The 21,583-nt window shown below is 31.5% G+C and overlaps 1 protein-coding gene across 2 annotated transcripts in view; it reads left to right on the top strand.

Moving 5' to 3' along the window:
* The window catches only part of fng (fringe), a 271,035-nt gene that overhangs the window by 29,457 nt on the left and 219,995 nt on the right, over positions 1-21,583 (top strand). For both annotated transcript variants that reach the window (XM_076397535.1, XM_076397533.1), the window contains exon 3: positions 10,385-10,433. In XM_076397535.1, coding sequence (XP_076253650.1) covers positions 10,385-10,433 — 49 coding nt within the window. The remainder of the gene's footprint in view (positions 1-10,384; positions 10,434-21,583) is intronic.

Raw genomic sequence — 21,583 nt, 5'->3', positions numbered from 1 at the left:
TAACCATACTACGGTGGCATTCAAATGGTTTTGCAAATTACAGGTTCTAAGTCACAAAATTTTGTAAAAAAACTGTTGGTTTCACGCTTCACAGTTGCTCTAAATATCTAATAGGTATATGAAAAAATATACTTTTCGAACCTAAGGTTGAGTCATTATTTTAAAGTTACCAGTTCAATTCGCAGTTGTCAAGACACTGTCAACAGGTCGTCAATAAGCAAGAGTGTAAAATTCTACAAATAATCTCCATGACAGTTACACTGGCAACCAGGTTGGGTAAGACCGGATGTTTTTTTGGGGTGGTTTTTATACTTGTTAAGCAGTAGTAGTCTAGACGAGCCTAGTTTGTAAAGAGGGTACTCTAAAATATATCGAGATAAATCTCAACCTGAAGTTTAATTACGGAAGAGCTATTCCCGGCTTTTACAGAATTTTCACAAATGAACATTGTCATTTATATCTATATACATATTTTACTTCTTCACCTGCTTACTCTACATTAATTAATATGTAGTTAGTGAGATACTGATTTGTTTTCGTCAGTATGAATTGCAATTAAATTAGAATTATTTATAAGAAATATCATCTGGGACTATATTTCTAAGTATTTTGTAAACCGTTATTACACTATGTAAAATTCGACAGGCCTCAAGGTCGCTACAATACTTCCCTGCCAAAATTTTACATACAATTATTTTAAGCAAATAAAAATACAAAAATTGACAAAAAAAATCAAATACAAAATACTGATATACCAAACAAAATGTGCTGCATGAAAAGGGCTCTGAAACATATGATAAATCGAAACGGTTGTGGTTGGTATGGTTGCGATCTGGTGCGGCTGTTGATACCATCCGGTCCTACAGATACCGTTACTTCATAGTCGCTTTGGCACTTGAATCTGGTTGATCGACGTCGTTGAAAACAAGCTATTTTTCGGACAGGGCTCCCGTAACCGACGCTGTAGGAGGATCGATTGTTCGACGTGGTAGCTTATTTTCTTCGACGACGAGACGTTGGCAATTCTAGTACCTCAGCGAAGACATGACGAGTCTACGGTGACTGCAATCGGTACCTAGCTTCTGTGACTAATTCGTAGTCACATATATTAAGGTATTTCAGAAAAAACAAATAACGACGGTATCCGACCAAAGCTTTGCCTTTTAAATCAAAATGTCTGCCATTATGACGGAGACGGCGAGTGACATAATGTCTTCCTCATTATGATTTAAACATAGCGCCGAAAGAAATGTTTAGCCGAGACCCTGATGATTAAACAGTGATGTAACAATCTCTAAGAGTTCAAAAGATTGTGAAAGAAATAAAATTTGGACCATAAATAAAAAAAAAGAAATGGAAATAATGAAATGAAATTTAAGGTCCATAGTTCCAGCACTAAAATAAAATGTAATGAGGAACAAATGTTTGAATGAATGTAATGCTGAACGAACAAAAATAAAATCGAAGAAGAATAGTTTTAAAAATATTGAAAATGTTGAAACAAAAAATATAACGGCCACATAAAATACACCATGTTGCACGTACCCTCCATTCACGAGTCCAAACCCAATTTTGCGTCGGGGTCATCACTTTAGGGTAAATTAGATGGCTCGGTGAATGGAGGTATAACGAAATGAAACAGTGGTACATTATGTGACCGTTATTTGTTGAAGTAATATAAAAATGTGGAAAATACAAAATAGATAAAACGGATGACAGCGGTGTTACCTGGTGACGAGGCTTGGGCAGTCGACGGTAGCACGTCTAAACCAAACGATGGTCGGGTACTCTATGAATGGAAATACCCTTCAATAACATCCCAGATAAACGTCTCGGGGTTGCCAGCTATTCGTTATCGGGTTCTAGTTGGCGCTGCTGGCACTCCGCCCGTGTTCAACATCTGGGATTATATTTCTGGGTATTCTATAAACCGTTATTCCACTATGTAAAATTCGACATGCCTCAAGGTCGTACAACAGTTTTAAATTATTTTGAATTTAAATCCCATTAACATTAAGTGCTTGCATGTATTCTGATCATATTTTTACATTATTTAGATATAAAAATTCAAATAAAAACATTGATCATAAAGGTTGAATTTAGTGAGAAAAATTGGTAAAACATATAATAGTTAAAATATTTTCCATAATTTTCTAAAACATTTCTCATATTTGTGGCATGGCGATATGAGCAGCTAGACTTTTGACCATGAGTGTTAGGCTCAAGGCTCGATGTGGATGACTTTCCAGGACGAATCTTGATTAGTAGTCTAATGACATTTTCTGTTTAGAATTGTTGTATCAGATCCATTTTTCATCACCAGCCGCAATACGTCTAGAAATAGTTGATTCTTCAGTTATTGTATGTTGGATAAAAGTTCTTTGAGAATTTGGCTGGGTTTTTGTCCAATAAGTTTTGCAACACATTTTTTTAACTCAGACCATTACTTTTAAAGCATTTAAGTGAGAATCGATAATTGGGAAATTCAGAGAATCGCCATAAGTGTCTAAAAGTGTTAAGTGCAGCAGATTTTTCAAGTCAAAGGTAAAAATAAAATTAATGAAGTTTTTAGCGTCTGTATATACTGAATAACTTAATAATTCTAAAGGATAAACTATTCTTTTATGTAGATAATTGTCAAAACCATCGAAAAGTTATTTACATTGATACTTGATGAGATATCACTCATCAAAAGACATGAAGTTCCTAATACATAACATTTTAAAATATAAGTTTAAGTAAATTCTAGTAGATTACTGAAAATGAATTTATATTAGATATTTTATGCAAAGATGAAAAAAGTTTCTTAAAGAGTATTAACAAATTATATTTCAAATGGGCAGTCGATACGGAACAAGTTTTATTCTTTTTTTAAATTGTGTGCATTCTAAATTACTTATATATGGAAAATTTTTTTGATTATTTAATATTCAATATGTTTTAAACTATATTTAATTTTCCATAATAATTTTTATTTACTTCTGTCCTGGCACATTTTGCTTTCAATAAAAGAAGACGACAGCACTGAAATAATGTAAAAGGTAATATAATGTTCTTAAATGACATCTGTCAACAACATAAAACGTATATTAGTGATTTTTTAACACAAAATCTGTATGTTGTTCGAAAATTCATAGTTGCAAATAAAATACATTGTGCTAATTTTTCTGAATATAGATTTACAGTATATTCATTGATTGCCTCTATTTTATGGCTGCAAATCATATAAGCACCATGTGCTATTGATTAATCCGCTTCAGACAAACAAGTCAGGATCTGATGGGGTAAATCGAGGGAAGTCCTCAAATTTCAAAGGCACGTACAAAGTTTTCACATATTTTTTTCTCTAAAATAATCAGATATTTGTGTATGATGTTATTACTGAACTGACGCGACGAAAAATCGGAAGGAGTTCAATGTAAAAGCCATTCAGTTTGATTTTTAAACACTAACCATATCAATCAGACGTCGCAGGAACACTCGGAGGTCGCGGCTTCGGTTCCCAACGGGGGTACTAACTTTTCTTGTTCTAATTTGGTCCGAAAATTTGTCAAATCATCTAGACTAGGTAGCGAACCCCAGTGCCAGAAGCGTTCTTTGTTTTCAATTATTGTTTATTTATTCCTATTTTTCCTCATACGGGCTGCACTTTTAATTGGGTTATCCCTTGTAATACTTAATAAGATAACTGCGTAATTTATTAAGTAAATATCTAAGAAAAATCTATCTCGAAATCTATCTATCCATCTCGAAAAATAAATTTTTTTAACAAAAAAATTGAATCGTGTTCAATAACTAGATAAAAGTAAACGAAAAACTTGTTTAACCTATCTACTATACGTATTTTATATTCTACTATTACACACAATTTAGCTTAAGCCTGCCTAAACCTGTTTATCTATTTACAATATTATTTTTTGTATGTTAAAAATCTAAGTTTAATTATTTTTGAGTTTTTAGTGAGTTCTTTTTTTATTTTTTGAAGTCGGTTCAATTAAAAAAAAATTTGAAATAAGTGATAAACAAATGTTTGAAGAATAATATGTGTGGTAGGACACACAAAGTGGTTAGATCTCTATAAATTGCCAATTTGTACACCTATTATATAAACCAAATAATATTTCTTCTGTTTGAAAATAAACTGTTGAATTTATAAGGAAATATATGTATCTAAACTATGTTAACAACATAATTAATCTCGTATAGACTCCAAATATAATCTATACCGGATTTAACATTTTATCGGCTCTTCCATAACGCTGTTGTGTCATAAAAACGTTTATCCCATTGAGTCAAACAGTAAAAAAAGAATAACTGTTCTTTTATGCTTGTAAACCAACCGATACGTACACAATAACTCTTCACCCCAATTGACGATACCGTTTTATCGAATTACAAATCAATCTATAAGAGACAGTCGTGTGTCAACAACTGCCAAACAAGTCCGCATTGTTACAGCAATAATACTTATTGAATAATGTCGCACGCGTAACTCCCGTGCATCCGTGGGAAAACGGGGTTCTTTGTACTCCCTTTGCATACGCGGTGGTGGTCAAATGAGAGGGTCTTGAAATGGTGGCACAATACAATCCGTATAGTTTATGATATTCATTGATGTGGTAAGCCAGTGGCGTGCAGTACATCATGATATCGATGGCAATTTATGACATTAGATTAGTCTAGGTTGCTTAATAAGTTCTCGGAATAGATCTGAAATGTTGCAATAATGAATGGAGTTTATTGTTTTACCAGCATGGACGTAATGTATGAGTAAAAGCTCCTTTACATCCCAAAAGATTGACGCTAACACAATATAACATAGTTTGGTGTCGAAGAAACAACGTTATCGTTAATCGTTTGTTTTAATTTTTTTCATTTTGATCATGACGGTAGATATAAGCGATGATACGATGCACTGTATTCTATTTATACCTTGTTGATAACTAGAGCTAATGTGTTATATTCGAATGCGTTTTGGTCACATTATTAGCACATGCTGCACTTATTGTTACATACACACAAATTTAACGACATGTTCAGAACTTTTGCAAAATCTCTCCCAATCAATCAACTGGTTACTGTCTTGTACAATTCCCAGACAGATTACAGGCATTTGACCGGGTATGACATATGGCACTAATCCACAAGATGAGTAAATTGTTACCGCGGAATTATTGTCAATTCCTTGAACTATTGTCATCTTTTAAACCTATTTTAGTAGCTGTAGTTTCGCAGATTAGTGTGTTGGGATCACTCCTATATCTGCTCTAGTTTGCTATCCTAACAACAAAAGAAATAGTATTGGGAAATTTTGCCGACAGCGTAGACATTGGGGAGCCTAGGGATATAAAAGTACAACTGGCAATAAGGTGCCTCTATCTAAAGGCTGAAAAGTACAGCTTGATTACTCGAAATCTATTTATGTCATTTTGCGTCGTGGCAAAATTACAAAAAACTAATTATGTCTCTTTAGGTATGTTCAGCTCCTTAAAGAGAATAAGCGAATATAGCTTAAATTTAAAGAAATTAAAAAAAAGAAGCTGAGCAGGTCAAGCTGAGAGTCAAAAAACTGTACTAGTTAGTCGGAAGATACTCCCAACTTGACTTAATGTTAAAGGGGTTGGTTATCATCAGTCAATTATGGAACTTATTTTGACTTATTACGGGATACAAATATGGGGTTGCACTAACTGACGTCAAACTGACTAGAAATCCGACGCTGAAAAATAAAAGTTCTAAAAGTAGTTCTCTTAAAAATCATTGTTTTTATAGTATTATTATGCACAATTGCCATAGCCTCTGAAACATACAAATATTTTAGTCAATGAAAAGTCGCCACCATGTCAACTCTTAATGGTTTGTAAACAAATATTCATCATAATTAACATTATAGTACATCTAAACACTACCGTTAATTATACAGCCACAATAGTTTGCAGGTTAGAGTTATAATCTCTTATCACTATTGCTTTCAAGAATTTTGCTTACGTCTGAGAACCGGACGACTTTGATAGGCTCATTCGTTTATGTGTTCGAACTAATCAGATAGCACTATGTCTCTTTTTATCCAGAATAAAATGAGAAGGAAAATATTGTCTGATTTTGAAACGAATTTACAAATTGCGACAGGCAATACATTAAACATCTTAATGACGTATGTACAAAATAACTTAATATTAATAGACTATAGTATATTTGTATCAAAGTAGTAGCTGATCCGACAGATGTTATTCTATCAAAAGCTATGGAAATGTGACAGGATCATAAACTAAACATACTTTTTTTCTGATTGAGTTCTTGTGATGGCGCTAGTTTATAAATTGTACATTTCGTCATGCCATTAGTTTTCAATAATGGTCATTAGTAATAATTCTCTCGATTTCATTTTACTTTTCACGTTATATACCGTCTTTGGAGCAATTAAAGTTCCTTTTTTGAGTTGAAACACGCACAAAATATATCAATTAGCTAAACGTATTTATCGAGGAATGGCTATCTACTGAAAAACAAATATTTAAAAGCAGCCAAGAAAATATTTTTAACAAAAAAATTGAACCGCCTTCAAAAAAGAAATAAGTAACTCACGAAAAAGTAAAACTCTTTTTTAGTGTTAGATATTTACTCAATAAATTACTTAGTTATTTTATTAAGTATTATAGTGGATAGCCTATATGGATAATAGATTTTTCTTCACGCCAATTCAGCAATAACATTATACCTAAATATCTGATTATTTTAGATAAAAAATATGTTAAGACATTGTACTTGCCTTTAAAATTTGAGCTTTTTCTTCGATTTCCCATCAGATCCTGACTTGGTTTCAATGGGACCTCTCCGGAAGTGCACTCTTTCGAATAAAAAAAGAATTTAAAGTCGGTTAAAAATATTATTCACTAATTGATAATCCAGTGAAAAGCTATGAAATTCAGTTATACTAGAATTGACAGCTTGAAACAGTTGTGAAGAAAAAATGTCAACACATTAAAATAGTTTATATCAATTTTAAGGTTGCTTTTATAATAGTTTTAATGAGTATAAAAAATGATTTTTATTTTTTTCCATGATATTTTTCCAATTTTTCTCGTTCGGATCTCGGAATTGGTCAAGCCGTTAGTCAAGCATTTAGTCATACATTTTTATTTATATATAAATATATTTATTTATTTATTATAATCTGTGAGTTATAAAGCTTAAAATAAGTAATAATCCGAATATATTTAAAGTTCTTATTAAGTCTCTTCTTAGACATCTTATTATAGCATAAAATACTGAAACGAATGTAAATACTGAAATGAATCTATTCGATTTCTTATATTTTGGTTATGAACCTTTGAACTTTTTTTATATCTCTTCGGTCTAACTACAAATAAGAGAATAGGAAATTATCTAATCCAAGGTCATAATATTTTAGGGTAGAATGATGTGGCTCGGTGAATGGAGGTAAATCGAAATGAAACAGTGGTGTTTACATTATGTGACCGTTATTTATTGGCAATATAAAAACAATATAAAAAATACAAATAATGAAACGGATGGCAGCGGAGTTACCTGTTGACGAGGCTTGGGCAGTCGATGGTGGCACGTCTTAACCGAACGAGGGTTGAGCACTGAATGACCGAAATACCCTTCAATAATATCCCAGATAAACGTCTCGGGGTTGCCGCCAGCTATTCGGTGTCTGGTTCCAATTGGCACCCCGCCCGTGTTCAACATCTGGGATTATATTTCTGGGTATTTTGTAGACCGTTATTCCACGATGTAAAATTCGACATGCCTCAATTCGCTACAATATTACGTAAAGTTCGTCGATAAATCACTGAAATTATAGATCTTTGGAATTGAGTCACATTTAATCGCTAGACTTTAACAATTTCTATTCAGTGCTGGTTTTAAAAAAATTTACCACCAATCTTATTCTATTCATGGCTACGTTTTAAACTAATATAATGGTCTTATTTGCTTTAGCTGCATATTTGTGATGGTGTTTTAAATATTAAAACAGTTAACAGTTGAAACGCTATATCTTGTTGTAGAACATAAAAAATCGAAAGCAAACATCAAAGAATTCCAGAATAACATTTCAATATCATTATCGGTATATTGATATGTTAGGTAGACAACAAGACGCCATGAAACTTAACAATACATTATTACGATTTGCAATGTGTATACTGGTAATTTGTATTCTAGTTGATGTTCGTAATGACATACGATATTCTTGATATTCTCTGAAGTCCTATTGTTTTCGATTAGAGATCTTTTAACATCTAAATGTATATTTTATACGAATCTACGGTATGCATCATGATACAGATTGTTTTCTAGTATTAGAATTGTGAATCATTATCTAGAAATTTTCAATAAATGTGGTAATATAATAATATAGGTACGACAATTGTTTTTATAGGTTCTTCCATAAAGATGTATTTTTATATATTTTCATCACCTGTCACAATTTATCGTAAAAATTGTTTTTATTATCAGAAAAATAGTGAAAAGTATGCCTTCATTTGACATGTTGGTGTATGCGGGAGACAGGCAAGTTTTTGAATTTCAGATTTGGTGCAAATATTTTCAAATTACTACTTGGATTACTGATATGGTCTTTTGCGTTGAGTTTTTATCTGTTGGAGTTCGATTTGTCATGAAATGCGCCATGAGGCATATTGTTGATATGAGCTTGAAACACTACAAAATAATTCGTTTGCAAACGTCAACATGATTAGATGTTTGCATATATTTTGATGAACGATATCTGGTGGTGAAAATGCTATATATATATATATATTAACAAGCAAGCTATTAAATTCGATGGATTTTACATTTCTCTACATGAAAGAACAGGTTTCCACGCTAATCATGTAACGCTCAAAAGTGTATTTTCGAGATTAATTACTTTTACTCTGCGAAAGGCCATAAAATATGTTCAGAAACTTATGGTGATGCTGTTCCGTCATATCCTCATTGTTGATTGTGGTTTCAAGGGTTTAAATATTATTATCTTGATATCAACAAGGGATAGCCTGGTCCAAAAAAAAGAAGAATTTAATGACTGCTGCACGAACTGACTGAGAATGTCATTTTCAAATGTTTCAAGATCGTGATTTCGTTGTTTGGCAGGCAAAAAAGAAAATTTTTCTGTGGCGTTTTGAGTCTGACGATGAGAAGTATAGTTACTATGACAATCTTAAGTTTAAAAAGTCATAGGTTAGTCCAAAAGAGCCATCCACATCGACATCCAATATCTATGGTGTTAATAATTTTGCAATTGATGGAATTATCAAGGTGGAGTGTATTACTTGCTATTAAACCAAATAAAAATATTTCTGCAGATGTTTACTGGCTTTTCTTGTCAAAAAGACGAGATGTTTCCAGTAATAAAACCAAACTTATCCCTTTGCTTTATCCCAACGCTTAATGACAACGATAAAAGGTTACAGTTACGGTCTATAAGAGTTGTGATGCATTGGTGTATGGTTTGGCTGCCACACTGGTTCAATGTGCAATAATAGATCGATGATTGTGTCTCTTGTCAGTCATCGTTCTTTCCACTCGACATATTAACTTTTTGTCAGTAAATGTTTTTTTTTTTAATTATATAACCAGAATACATGCTAAAATATATAATTTTTAATAAAGCTTTGAAGATTCATCACGAATTATGCAGTTTATACTTTTTCCATTTGATTGAAATCTTTGCTGATAGTAAACTTTACATTATTGCTAAAAATAAGCTTGTGCGATTTGAAATTTATAAACATATTTCATTTAATGATATTAATAATGAATTTAATATATTGGTGAAAAACTTCTTTGAAGTTTAAATATAAATTCTTAATTTACCCACTATATTTGACAGATAGTACCCGCTCCGATTTTCACTTGAATTTTATATTTATTATTATATAACAAGCATTTCCATTTTTATAAATATATATTCTAGATAGTTTTAAAAATTGCATGCTTTTATAATACGTGTTTTTTTTATTGGAATCCAGATATATGGCAGAAAATAATGATTAGCAATTGTCTTAATAATAATATATTTAATTTTAATAAGAAAACCTTAAATTTACCAAAAAATTCCACGAAAGTAATTCACATAATATTTTATATAATCATATTGGACTTTGTTTCTGAATTATTGAGATATTTAATTAACTACGCCACTGGGTTAACTAAACACCCTTACCGTGCATATCAAGCTAAACAAAGGTTAGAAAATTAGTCCCACGGGACTAGATGGTAGATCATAAAGGTAAAATAGAATGGCTATACAACGATCTCGTCCATACTATGAATGGGTTTAAAACGTTTTATCTATAGCATATTTTGTTAGTAATTATTTTTAAACGTTTTACTGATCTCTTTGTTTTATTTACAGACATGGTTTTTTACTGATAGCAACGATGCAGATTTCCAAGCCAGGACAAGTAAGTAACTTTAAAAAGTACTTAAACAATTGAAAATGAATATGTTGAATAATGTAATGTAAGTCCCATATTGGACATAATGATGATAGATCTGTTTTATCCTACTTGAGCCTAATTTCCTGCATTATTAAAGTTGATGTTCATTGAAATATATTGTTTGTCGTTATTTTGTTCATTATTGAATTGTTGGTTTGGTACAAAATTACAATGTTTTTCTTTTGAGCATCTTAGAACGTATACTAGGACGTTTGAGTGAGTATAATTGGTATAACATTTTTACGATTTCAATAACTCTAATAATGGTTTTAATTTTAATTTTAATATATAATCGTTATATATTTAACACAAGAACATACCTACTATGCAATATTCGTTGTGCTCTATTCATTGAAATGCATACATGTTGTAAGTTAGGAAATTGTAACACAAGGTATTTTATTACAAGGAAAAGAAATGTTGACTTATTGAATTGACAATACTAATATTACTGCCAACCCAAACCTATTCAAATTTAAATTTAGATTGTAAATACTTCATTCCTAATATTTTGAATTAGTTATTTTTTAAATTATCCTAGTTGGATAATCGGTAACTAGTTTAACAATATTTCTAGTGGCCCAATAAGTATTTCTTATCCGAATGTGATCTTCTGTGCAAAATATTTTACAAATCTTATGCTAGAGTCTATATTTGTTCTTAAATTACAATGATTCTGGATTATAGAGCGATATTGCGTTGTATCACTTTATTAGCACGTAATATTTTGTTCTCGAAGAATTGATGACTATATTGGATTGGATTTGGTGTCAGTTGGATTCCCTAGGACCAAATGGGCCTAGGTATTAATATATACAGCAACATCTTGTGAGTGGAAGTTGCTTTCCGTAAGCAATTATGTGCTTTTTTTTCTCTCAAAGTCTAGAGGCGTACCTAAGTAATATTAAGTCAATATATTTAAATATCCATAGATTGGTATTTGGTTGGTAACTATAACTATAATATATTCATGGGTGGGCATGTTTTTTTACGCAGATATGCAACTTCAGTTGTATTTTATTTATGTGTGTAAGTCTTTTGATGCCGTTTTTGTTAAACTTTGGAGATTGTAGAATAATATAGGTAATATTATAGGCCGGTAGAAAATTACTTCTAGTTTCTTTTGATTTGATAATTATAGTGATTTCAATCACTTTCCAAATGGTAAGGACAATTTTCAATGCACGTAATATTGCATTGAATACGATTTTTATTAACTGTGAAAGAATTTTTTTATAGAAACTTATTATACAGTTATTAGGTTATATCCCGAAGCTTTTTACGGCAATTCACTTTTATTACTACTTCGTTTGTTAGTATATATGAAGTCAGTAATTTTATTTTCCTCATCTGTAGATAGGCCAGATTGGAAGAGCATAAATACATTTTTAAGTGATTGGAGATTATTTAAACTGTTTTTTAACCCAATTAATGTCATTATTTTTAATGTTTAGGGTAAGTTGATATGGCTGGATAAATGGAGGTAAAACAAATGAAAAAAGTTTGCATTATATGTCCGTTATTTATTGAAGTTATATAAAAATGTGGAAAATACAAAATAGATAAAACGGATGGCAGCTGTGTTATTTGGTGACGAGGCTTGGGCAGTCCATGGTGGCACGTCTAAACTGAACGGTGGTCAGTTACTAAATGATGGAAATACCCTTGAATAACATCCCAGATAAACGTCTCGGGGTCGCCAGCTATTCGTTATCATGTTCTAGTTATCGCTGCTGGCACCCCGCCCGTGTTCAACATCTGGGATTATATTTCTGGGTACTATGTTGACCGTTATTCTACGATGTACATGCCTCAAGGTCGTTACAAATGTATAAGTTATGCTGTTCGCGCCTTTTAAACTTTCTTGTTCTTTTCCATAATTAATATTCTGTTGCCTTAGTAGACGTCAGATTTTCTTGAAGTCCCTAAACCTATTCTAGTCACCTCAAACTTTTAGATTTTCAGTTACTAGACTTTAGACTGTGACCTCAGCCATCGATTACTATTAATTAATAATAATTTTTTGATATTAATCTTTCTCAATTTGTAAAACCTTCCTATAAGTGATCCGGCTTTATATAGACCGGTTACTGACATGACTGAAATGATCGGTGTCAGCTTGTATATTATTGCCTATAAATAATTACAAATATGTTTACCCGCATCATCAAGAGTGCCATAAATATAGTTTTCAAATAAACTTTTCAAACCAAACACTCCTGTTTTTGTTTATGAACCAGCTCTGATTTTTTATGTATATAATCTAATATATAGTAAATTTTATTTATCCAATTATGTTTAATTTATAAACCTAAGGTTTAATATATTTTTTTACTTCCCTACCTCTCACTTGTTATGCTATTAGTAGAAAAATACTTAGCTGTAACTAAACTTTTTACCGACATATTCTTTAAATAAAATTATAACTTCAACGCATCGACATTTTTTTCTTGGACATAGAGCATTCTCGCAGTTTACCGTAAATCAATTAGAACGGTGATGTCAGTCCTGTTAACTTCTGGTGGGCGCCATGCCTGAGGGTCAGTACGACTAGACAAGCAACGTGTGTAGAGGGCGCCTCTAGTTTATTTTCTAATTATTTATTGGTTCTTTTATACAGTCTGGCGAATAAAGGAAATAAATCGTCATATCGTATTAATGGTAATGAGAAAAATAAATATCAATTGATCCTTTTATATAGGATCTGTAATTATATATGAAATTGGCATAACGTAACATTTATCAATAATTTTTCATTCTCCATTCTTCACTATGTTGTTTTTTTTCTATTATTTTACACATATCTGTTAATGATTTATTAAAAGTGCTATCACGAAAAGCAATAATCATGTTTACACATATATGCATTGTTTGAGACTGAACCATGTCTTAGGGTTTCTCGAATAAATATGCATAAAAATTATTATTTCGCTAATAGTAGCTGCGATATCAAAATTATTTAAGAATCTGCTGTTAAAACGTATTACACCATTTATAGAAATACGAGGTTTCCAGTTTGGATTTCGAAATCACCACTCGACAATCGACCAAGTGGACAGAGTAACAGCAGTTGTTGAAAAGGCATTCGAGGAAAAGAAATACTGCCCTGCAATATTCCTGGACGTCTCACAAGCTTTTGACCGGGGATGGCATTTGAGATGGCAACACTTAAACCTATTTCGGCTAGAGTTCTTATATCTTCTATCTGTCTTATAGGTCCATATCTGTTCTAAATCATGATATCAAAAATCCAACAACAAAAAGGCAGTACTTAGAATATTTGCCGACGACTCAGTTATCATAGCAAAAGATGTATCTCTATTTAAGGTTGTTGAAAAAGTACAAGTAGCGGTCAACAAAATCTATAAATGGACTAGAGACTAGAAAATACAGCTTAGTAGCTTGAAATCTATCCATGTTGACGGATGCGCAATTCCTCAAACAGCCAAATACCTCGGAATATATCTCGATAGTACGTTAAACGGGAAACATCATGTTAGACAAAAAGTACAGTAGATTAGACTCAATGTCAAGCAACTGTACTGGTTAGTTAGTTAGTTACTTTTAATTACTCTTAATTTGACCTACATTCAAAGAGATTGGCTTATCAATCAATCAATCCTATACTCAATTTGGACCGATGGAGTGCAAATATGGGATTGCACTAAGCTATCAAACCAACTAGTAATTCAATACACCTAAAACAATGTTCTACATTTAATTACTAATGTTTATCGCTACGTAACCAACGAAGAGCTGCACGATGTCAAATGGATACACGAGGTGATCCAAGATTACGCCTTAAGACATGAAATATGGTCGCTAGACAACACGCAGGAACTCAAAAGATTGAAGCGAATCAAACCACAACAACTTGTTTAGTGTATAAGTGTATTTTTAACTTTAGCTTAAGTAGATTACTTTTATTGTAATTTGGAAATATATACTGATGTATTAATATCTTAAGCGCCTTACTTGTGTATTAATGCAAGTGCGACAGAACAGTAGTTAAAAATTAATTACAAATTAAGATTGTACTAGGAATATCTAATGTAAAATGTAATTAATAAAAAAATATCTGCTAATGTGTGTTATGCATGTATGGACCATAACATTTTTGAAATGGTAGCCTCAGCCCATGGTGTTCCGAATCAGTTTGATTTAATTTCCAGATACTCTGTTGCATAGATATTTTAGAAGTAATAACCATAACCTGAAAATATCCAAAAGTTATCCATAAATATTAACTATCTATTAATAATTGTATTATTCAATTAAAATGAAATAAAATCTAAAATTGCTTGTTTTTTGATCAAAGATATCTATTTTTGAAAATACGGTATGAATGAAAATTAAAGTTTGAATGTAAGCAACTGTTAAATTGGATGGTTTTGATACTTTTTTACATTAAATAACAGTTTTTCATTTACTATTATTGAGTTATTAGTATATACAGATGCTAATCATGGAGTGCTGAAAGTTACGTTTTCAGTGCTTATCAAACACGTTCACACACTTATGGTGATGTTGATTGACATTTTTGGTTTCAATTATTTAATAGAATGATGTTAATTACAAAGAACTGCCTATATACCATCAAATTTCAAGGACAATTAGAGTAGAATGTGACAAGTAATCCATTTTGAACCATTTTAATATAGCGGTTTCATTGCTTGTCAGAGAAAAAAGAGATTTCAGTAGTGTATTGTGACTAGCCATGGCAAGTGAATATACTAGAATGATTTTAGGCGCAAAATGTCATGAGCTTCTCCAGGAAACCATGCTACATTCAACACTGAAGCGGAATATTCATGACAATAAATTGTATCTGTTACTTGCTGCTAAAACCGAATGACTCTAAATATTTATATATTATTCCAAACTGTTACTCTAAATATTTATCAATGTTAATTGGACATATTGAACGACATATTTTATTATAGTTTTCGTTCATTCGTTGCAAGAGTTGTGAAGGTAAGTTCTATCAAACCCAGCGTATTTACCATACACAGTGCTTTCTGATTACTGCTTATTCAGATCGATGCAGCTTAACTTGTCCGTCAGACGAAATGTATAGATGATTGGTTGTCTGCTAAACCAATATCGTTCTTTTTACACAAAATCTCCATCATAAATGTGTAAAAACTTGTAGAAAAGGATGATGTAGAATATTTATATATATTGTATCGATTATTCTCAGCATATGCATTTTAAAGTGAAAAAATTGTCATAGTACATACAAGTCTATGCAAGTTTCGAATATTTTTTATAAAGGTATTATTTGAACAATCAACATTACCGAAGTTAAAGCGACCGTGATAAGATATCAGACATCTTCGCAGGAAATAATAAACCCATTCATTTACGTAGTAAGCAGCATGTGCACATTTTCCTATTTTTTTTTCGCTAGTAGTGCAGGGTCATTGTCACATATTCATATGGCTTTACGGATTAGTTTGCCTTTTTCCATATGTGACGCGTGAGATAATATGAAGTCAGTGCTGGTGATAAAGCAGGCAATGTCAAAGACCTGTTCCACGAACGTAAATTATGAAAAATATGTATAAATAAAAATAAAAATATTCTATATGAAAAATATTATTTTTCATATAGAATATAGTAAATGTGAATTATCATAAAGATTATTTAAAAAATGTAAATCCTTAGAGCTCGAAAAATATTAAGAAATACAAATATTTTGAAGATCGAGAAATATACTCCTTGTGTTTTTTGAAGAAGAAGAATGCAGAAAAGAAATTTACAACACATTTAAAAAAAAAACCTCTAATGCAAACCGGAAGGTCTAAATGACGTCATTTTTCATTTTCGCTTTTCTGTAAGTTGTTAAGTTTTCGAAAATTTACTGGAACTAACATTCATTCGCATCGTATCTTCAATTGTTTCACTATAAACTCTATTGAGGAAATTTATTTAACAATCCTTACATCTACCGGCATTTTATAAAACAATTACTAGAGTAATTTTTTCCCTAACAGTTCTGTATTCATATATGACCACAATTAATCAAATCTTGCAACTGTTCTTCGCCGATCCTTGTTAAAAAAGTCAGGTGAGGCTTGTGTTATTCCATTTCTTCCATTCTGAAGTTCCCACCTGGTTTTATTTTAAATCCATTGACAACTGACTTGATGAGATCTTTTTATATTTTAAAAGCATGTAAGTCGGTCCAATTTTTTTGTTAAAAATATTTTGCTTTTCTCTTTTTAGTGTTAGATATTGACTCTTTTATAGGAAATTACGCAGTTGTTTTTTTAAGTATTACAATGTATACCCAAGTAAAAGTACAGCCTGTACGATGAAAAATAGGAATAAAGAAATAGTGATTGATAGTCTAGTTGATTTGACAAATGTTCCAATCGAACTAGAATAAAAAAAACGCTGCACTGTCGGGAATCGAATCTGCGACCTCCACGTGTAGGCTCAACGTTCTAACCTTTACACCAGAGAAACACTTGCCTACAGTTTTTCTACGATGTCTAATGTGATATGGTCACTGCTTAAAATCCAAACTGACTGATTTTTACACCGAACTACTTCCGATTTTTCGTCACATCAGTTCAGCAGTAATATTATACCCAAATATGTGATTATTTTAGATAAAGAATACGTGAAAACGTTGTACGTGCCTTTGAAATTTGAGGTTTTCAAATCATCTCCATTTCCCTCGTTTTCCCCCCTTTCCCCCCATCAGATCCTAACTTGGCCCTAATGGGACCACCTCGGAAGTGCACTCTTTCGAATAAAAAAAAGGAAGTCGGTCCATAATTGACGGAGAAATCAGCGAACATACATTTAAAAAACCTCCTCCTCCTTTTCTGAAGTCGGTTAAAAATATACTTATCTGTTAGCATGTTATGGTCAATATATATTAGTAGAATGTGTACTTTCTATACCCCTATATATTTGAGTTTTACCATGCAACTTCGGCACAAAGTAAAAAAAGTTCTAGCGAACAAAGGGGGCGGAGGAGTCATTTCCTGGGTACGCTACGAGTCGTACGTCCTCGCAGGTGCTCTCCATGGTCGAGTGGGTGCATAAATTTTGCCACTTGGGGCTATTTCTTTGTGTTTCGACTGTTAATAGTGCAGTCGCGTTGTTTCACGGTGTTATCGTCAAGACCGATCGCCAGTTTATCGTCTTCGCCATGTCCGTGTCTTGGGACGAACTTATTCGCAACCCATACATTATAATATTTGCCCTATCGGTATCACGTATCTCTCCGGAAACTATTTAAAACACTCCCAGCTATCCTCACTTTCATATGCACGAACAAAACTACGAGTAGTTTACTTGTTTGTCTTTGCTTACTTGCAAACCATGTCTAAATTTATGTTATTTTTATTTATTTCGATGACATATCTTCTAAAATTTATTTAGATATTTCTGATTACCTTTGGTGAACAAATAAGCGTCTTATATCCAATAAAATAAGACGCGCCTAGCTAACTAACTAGTGGTAAAATTGATTAAAACGTTATGTGAAAACGTTGGTCATCTTTTCCTAATATTAACCTTAAAGCCTAAGCGATTTTGTGTTAGCATCACATTTTTTTTTCTGTTTTTGACCAAACTTTATTTGTTTGATTCGAAATTTTTATTTTGCTTCTTTAATTTGAAAAAATGTACATATTGCTGCAACATCTTTTATTAAATACTCTTAGTACAATCTTAATTATACATTGATTTATAACAACTTTTCATTTGTACTTCCACAGCAGTGTGAATTGGTTAGCTGGAAAGCAAGACGAATGCGAACTTATACATTTTATATAAGTTCTTGTGGTTTCGTGCCTTGCACTCTTTTGATTTTACATTGGTGTGATTGATAGTAATTAATTGAAAACTTTGTTTTGGCAGCGTTGGGTTACTAATGGGTTTGATGACTTATTGTAGCTTCATAAGTTTCCTGAATAGGCGTTATGTTGTAGATTTACACTTTGATCCTAGATCAAGTTGGGAGTATCTCATGATTAATCTGTAGTGTTTCCTATGATCTATTATCTAGATTGATGCCAAGGTGATCAATTAAATTCCTTTATTTTTGCCGAAATGCAAAATTAACATGGACAGATTTCGAGTTATTAAGCCGTATCTTCCAGTCTCTAGATATATAGATGAAATTGATGGGAGTGAAAATCGTAGGACTCCTAAATATGACTTTCAAGGCAAAAATTATAACAGTTTGTAACCTCAAACAAACAGTAGAATAGGTTATTTTGTAATATAACATTAAAATTGGAGAGATTCTTGGATTGTTCCAAAAGATGAAAGAACTTTTTTAACATGATATCTATGTGAAATGCTTTCTGATAGATGAAGCATGTAAATGTAAGGCAAGTCCTTTAAGAAAGTATATTGCACCAATTTTTCTGGAAAAGCTTCAAAGCTACAAAAAAAACTCAATTGTGCACCCTAAGAGAATGCAAATTCATCGCATCAAATGTTTTAAATAATTAAATTTATTTAGTTTTAATTAATGATAAAAATCGTTGTATACTTTTATCAATCCAACAAAGAAAACCATTGTGGCAATGTCAGTAACCAGGATGGGTGTCCGCATGTCTTCTGCGAGAGTCGCTAAATAGTATAAACCTATTGACTCGCTACTCACTAGCGAGTCAATAGGTTTATGCCGTGGAGCGTGATTAGGAGTCCACGTTAAGTAGTAGGTCTCAGTTATGAGAAAATCTAACTGACTTTAACTCTACATTTTAAAAAAATCATATTATTTTTACTATATGAAAAATATATTTTATTATAGTTGTTGGATAAGTTTTGTTTCGTAATATTAGTAAAACTAGAACTGTAAATATTTTTAAATCGCTTCTGCTTTATTTATAGAGTACAACCTCCGATTAATGTCTGCTGCGTCTGACTTGGCAGTAGCCTATTCTATTAACCCAATTTTGCAGTAAGTTGCGGATTGTGGCTATATATCATGAATAACTTGATAAAACTGATATTTAAAATATTATCAGTCAAATTGTAGCGGCATGGTGACTAATGAATGCCCCCAAATCAGATAATATATATATATTTCTGTATTTTAAGAATTATTAAAATAGATATATTTAAATAGTAAAACACATACCAACATTTTTCGCTTTGCAGAACCTATGGATTATTTGTATACTTTATTAATATGAAAAGTGGTAATAAGGTATTTTTAACAAAAAAATTGAACCGACTTCAGAAAATAAATAAGAAACCTAGTAAAAATTAAAAAATAATCAAACTTAGATTTTAACAAAAGAAAACACATTTTAAAATAAAACATGTACAGCATAATCGTTGTAATAACTAAATAAAAATAAACATAAACCTTATCTCACCTATCTACTACATTTATTTTATATTCTACTATATACACACAATTTAGCTTAATACCTACCCAGACCTATTTATCAATTTATTATATTATTTTAACTGTTACCAACAAATCACTTTGAAGTACCGAACCCAACAACAAATTAGTTTTGTTTTGTTGGTACTTTAATTTTGTGTAAATGTCACAAATGTATATTATTATTTTTGTATTGTTTGGACTCGGTACCGACTTCAAACTGATCAGTTGATAGTAGTTAAAATAGTATAGTAAATTGATAAATAGGTTTAGGTAGGTATTAAGCCAAATTGTGTGTATATAGTATATTAGTGAATTAGTGTATATTACTATATGAATATAAAATACGTGTAGTAGATAGGTGAAATAACGCTTTTGTTTATGTTCATTTAGTTATTACGATTATTATGTACATGTTTCATTTTAAAGTGCTTGTTCTGTGTTAAAAATCTAAGTTGGTTAAATTTTTTTGTTATTTTTTTTTCTCTTTTTAGTGTTAGACATTTATTCAATAAATTATGCAGTTATTTTATTTAATATTACAATGGATAGGCCAACTAAAGGCGCAGCCTGTATGAGGAAAAATAGGAATAAAAACAATGATATACATTATTCACATTTCAGGCCCAGAGTCCGCTGATTTGATAAATTTTCTAACTAAACAACAACATAAAGTTGTTGTCACCGCTGGGAATCGAACCCGCGACCTCCGTTTGGATGCTAATCGACATTACACCATAGAAGCCGTTGTCTATAATATTTCTACGAGGTCTTAGATGCTATAATTAGTGCTTAATAAAAAATTATTTTTCCATCACAAGCAGCGCAGCTATAACATTATATCCAAACATCTGTGTACGTGCCTTTGGAATTTGAGCGTTTCCCTCGCTTTCCCCCAACAGAAATATTTAGAATAAAAAAATAATTTTGAAAATCAGACCACAATTGACGGAAAAATCGACGAACATACCTTTAAAAAATATATACAGCCGAACATAGAACCTCCTCCTTTTTCGAAGTCGGTTAAAAACAATAGAAAACGCTGCACAAGTTCGTAATCAACACATTTGAATCATCGGATGTGTCAAACACAAGTGTAGAAATTTGAAATAACATTAAAATGTGAAATGTAATGTAATAAGTGCATGTTAAGTTAAAAATACAAATTACATTTAATTAATAACAGCTGAGATACAAGGTTTATAAATAGTATTTATTTGAGTTTATATTCTTAGTTAATAATAAATTATAACTCATTTATAATATTTGGCATTAGTTGATTTTTACAAATTATAGTGAGCCATTTTCTACGCAAATAAGGATATAAAAACGGATATAGTGTTATTTATACAATTTTAAGATATTGTTTATATCTAGGGTTCCTTTCATACTAAGGTTAAGAAATTATATGATGATGCTGTCATTACATTTGTTGGATAGTCTAGTTGGATAGATGCCTGTAAGACGCATATCTCAACATTATCCCGAAAATGCGAGATATAAACATAGGTATTTTTAAGTACTCAATCAGAAATTTGCGTTTTGAAAATGGATATTCTAGAAGGTTATATTCATAGCCGTTGTTTCGTTATATTTTGCTTTTTTACTACTGGAAAGGAAAATTAGTTTGCTCGTTTTTGTTTTCTAAATTTTGACGTTAAAGTTACTTTGGTTGACCGATCGTTAGAAAACTCTATGGACATATTTGAACCCACAATGTTAGTATAGAACTAAACGTCAACCGTAAAAC

This window comes from Rhynchophorus ferrugineus, unplaced genomic scaffold (assembly GCF_030347505.1).
Source record: "Rhynchophorus ferrugineus isolate W39M unplaced genomic scaffold, kcgeb_rfMv2 rfM2, whole genome shotgun sequence".
NCBI classification, from domain to species: Eukaryota; Metazoa; Arthropoda; class Insecta; order Coleoptera; family Curculionidae; genus Rhynchophorus; species Rhynchophorus ferrugineus.
This window is presented reverse-complemented; position numbering and strand designations above follow the sequence as displayed.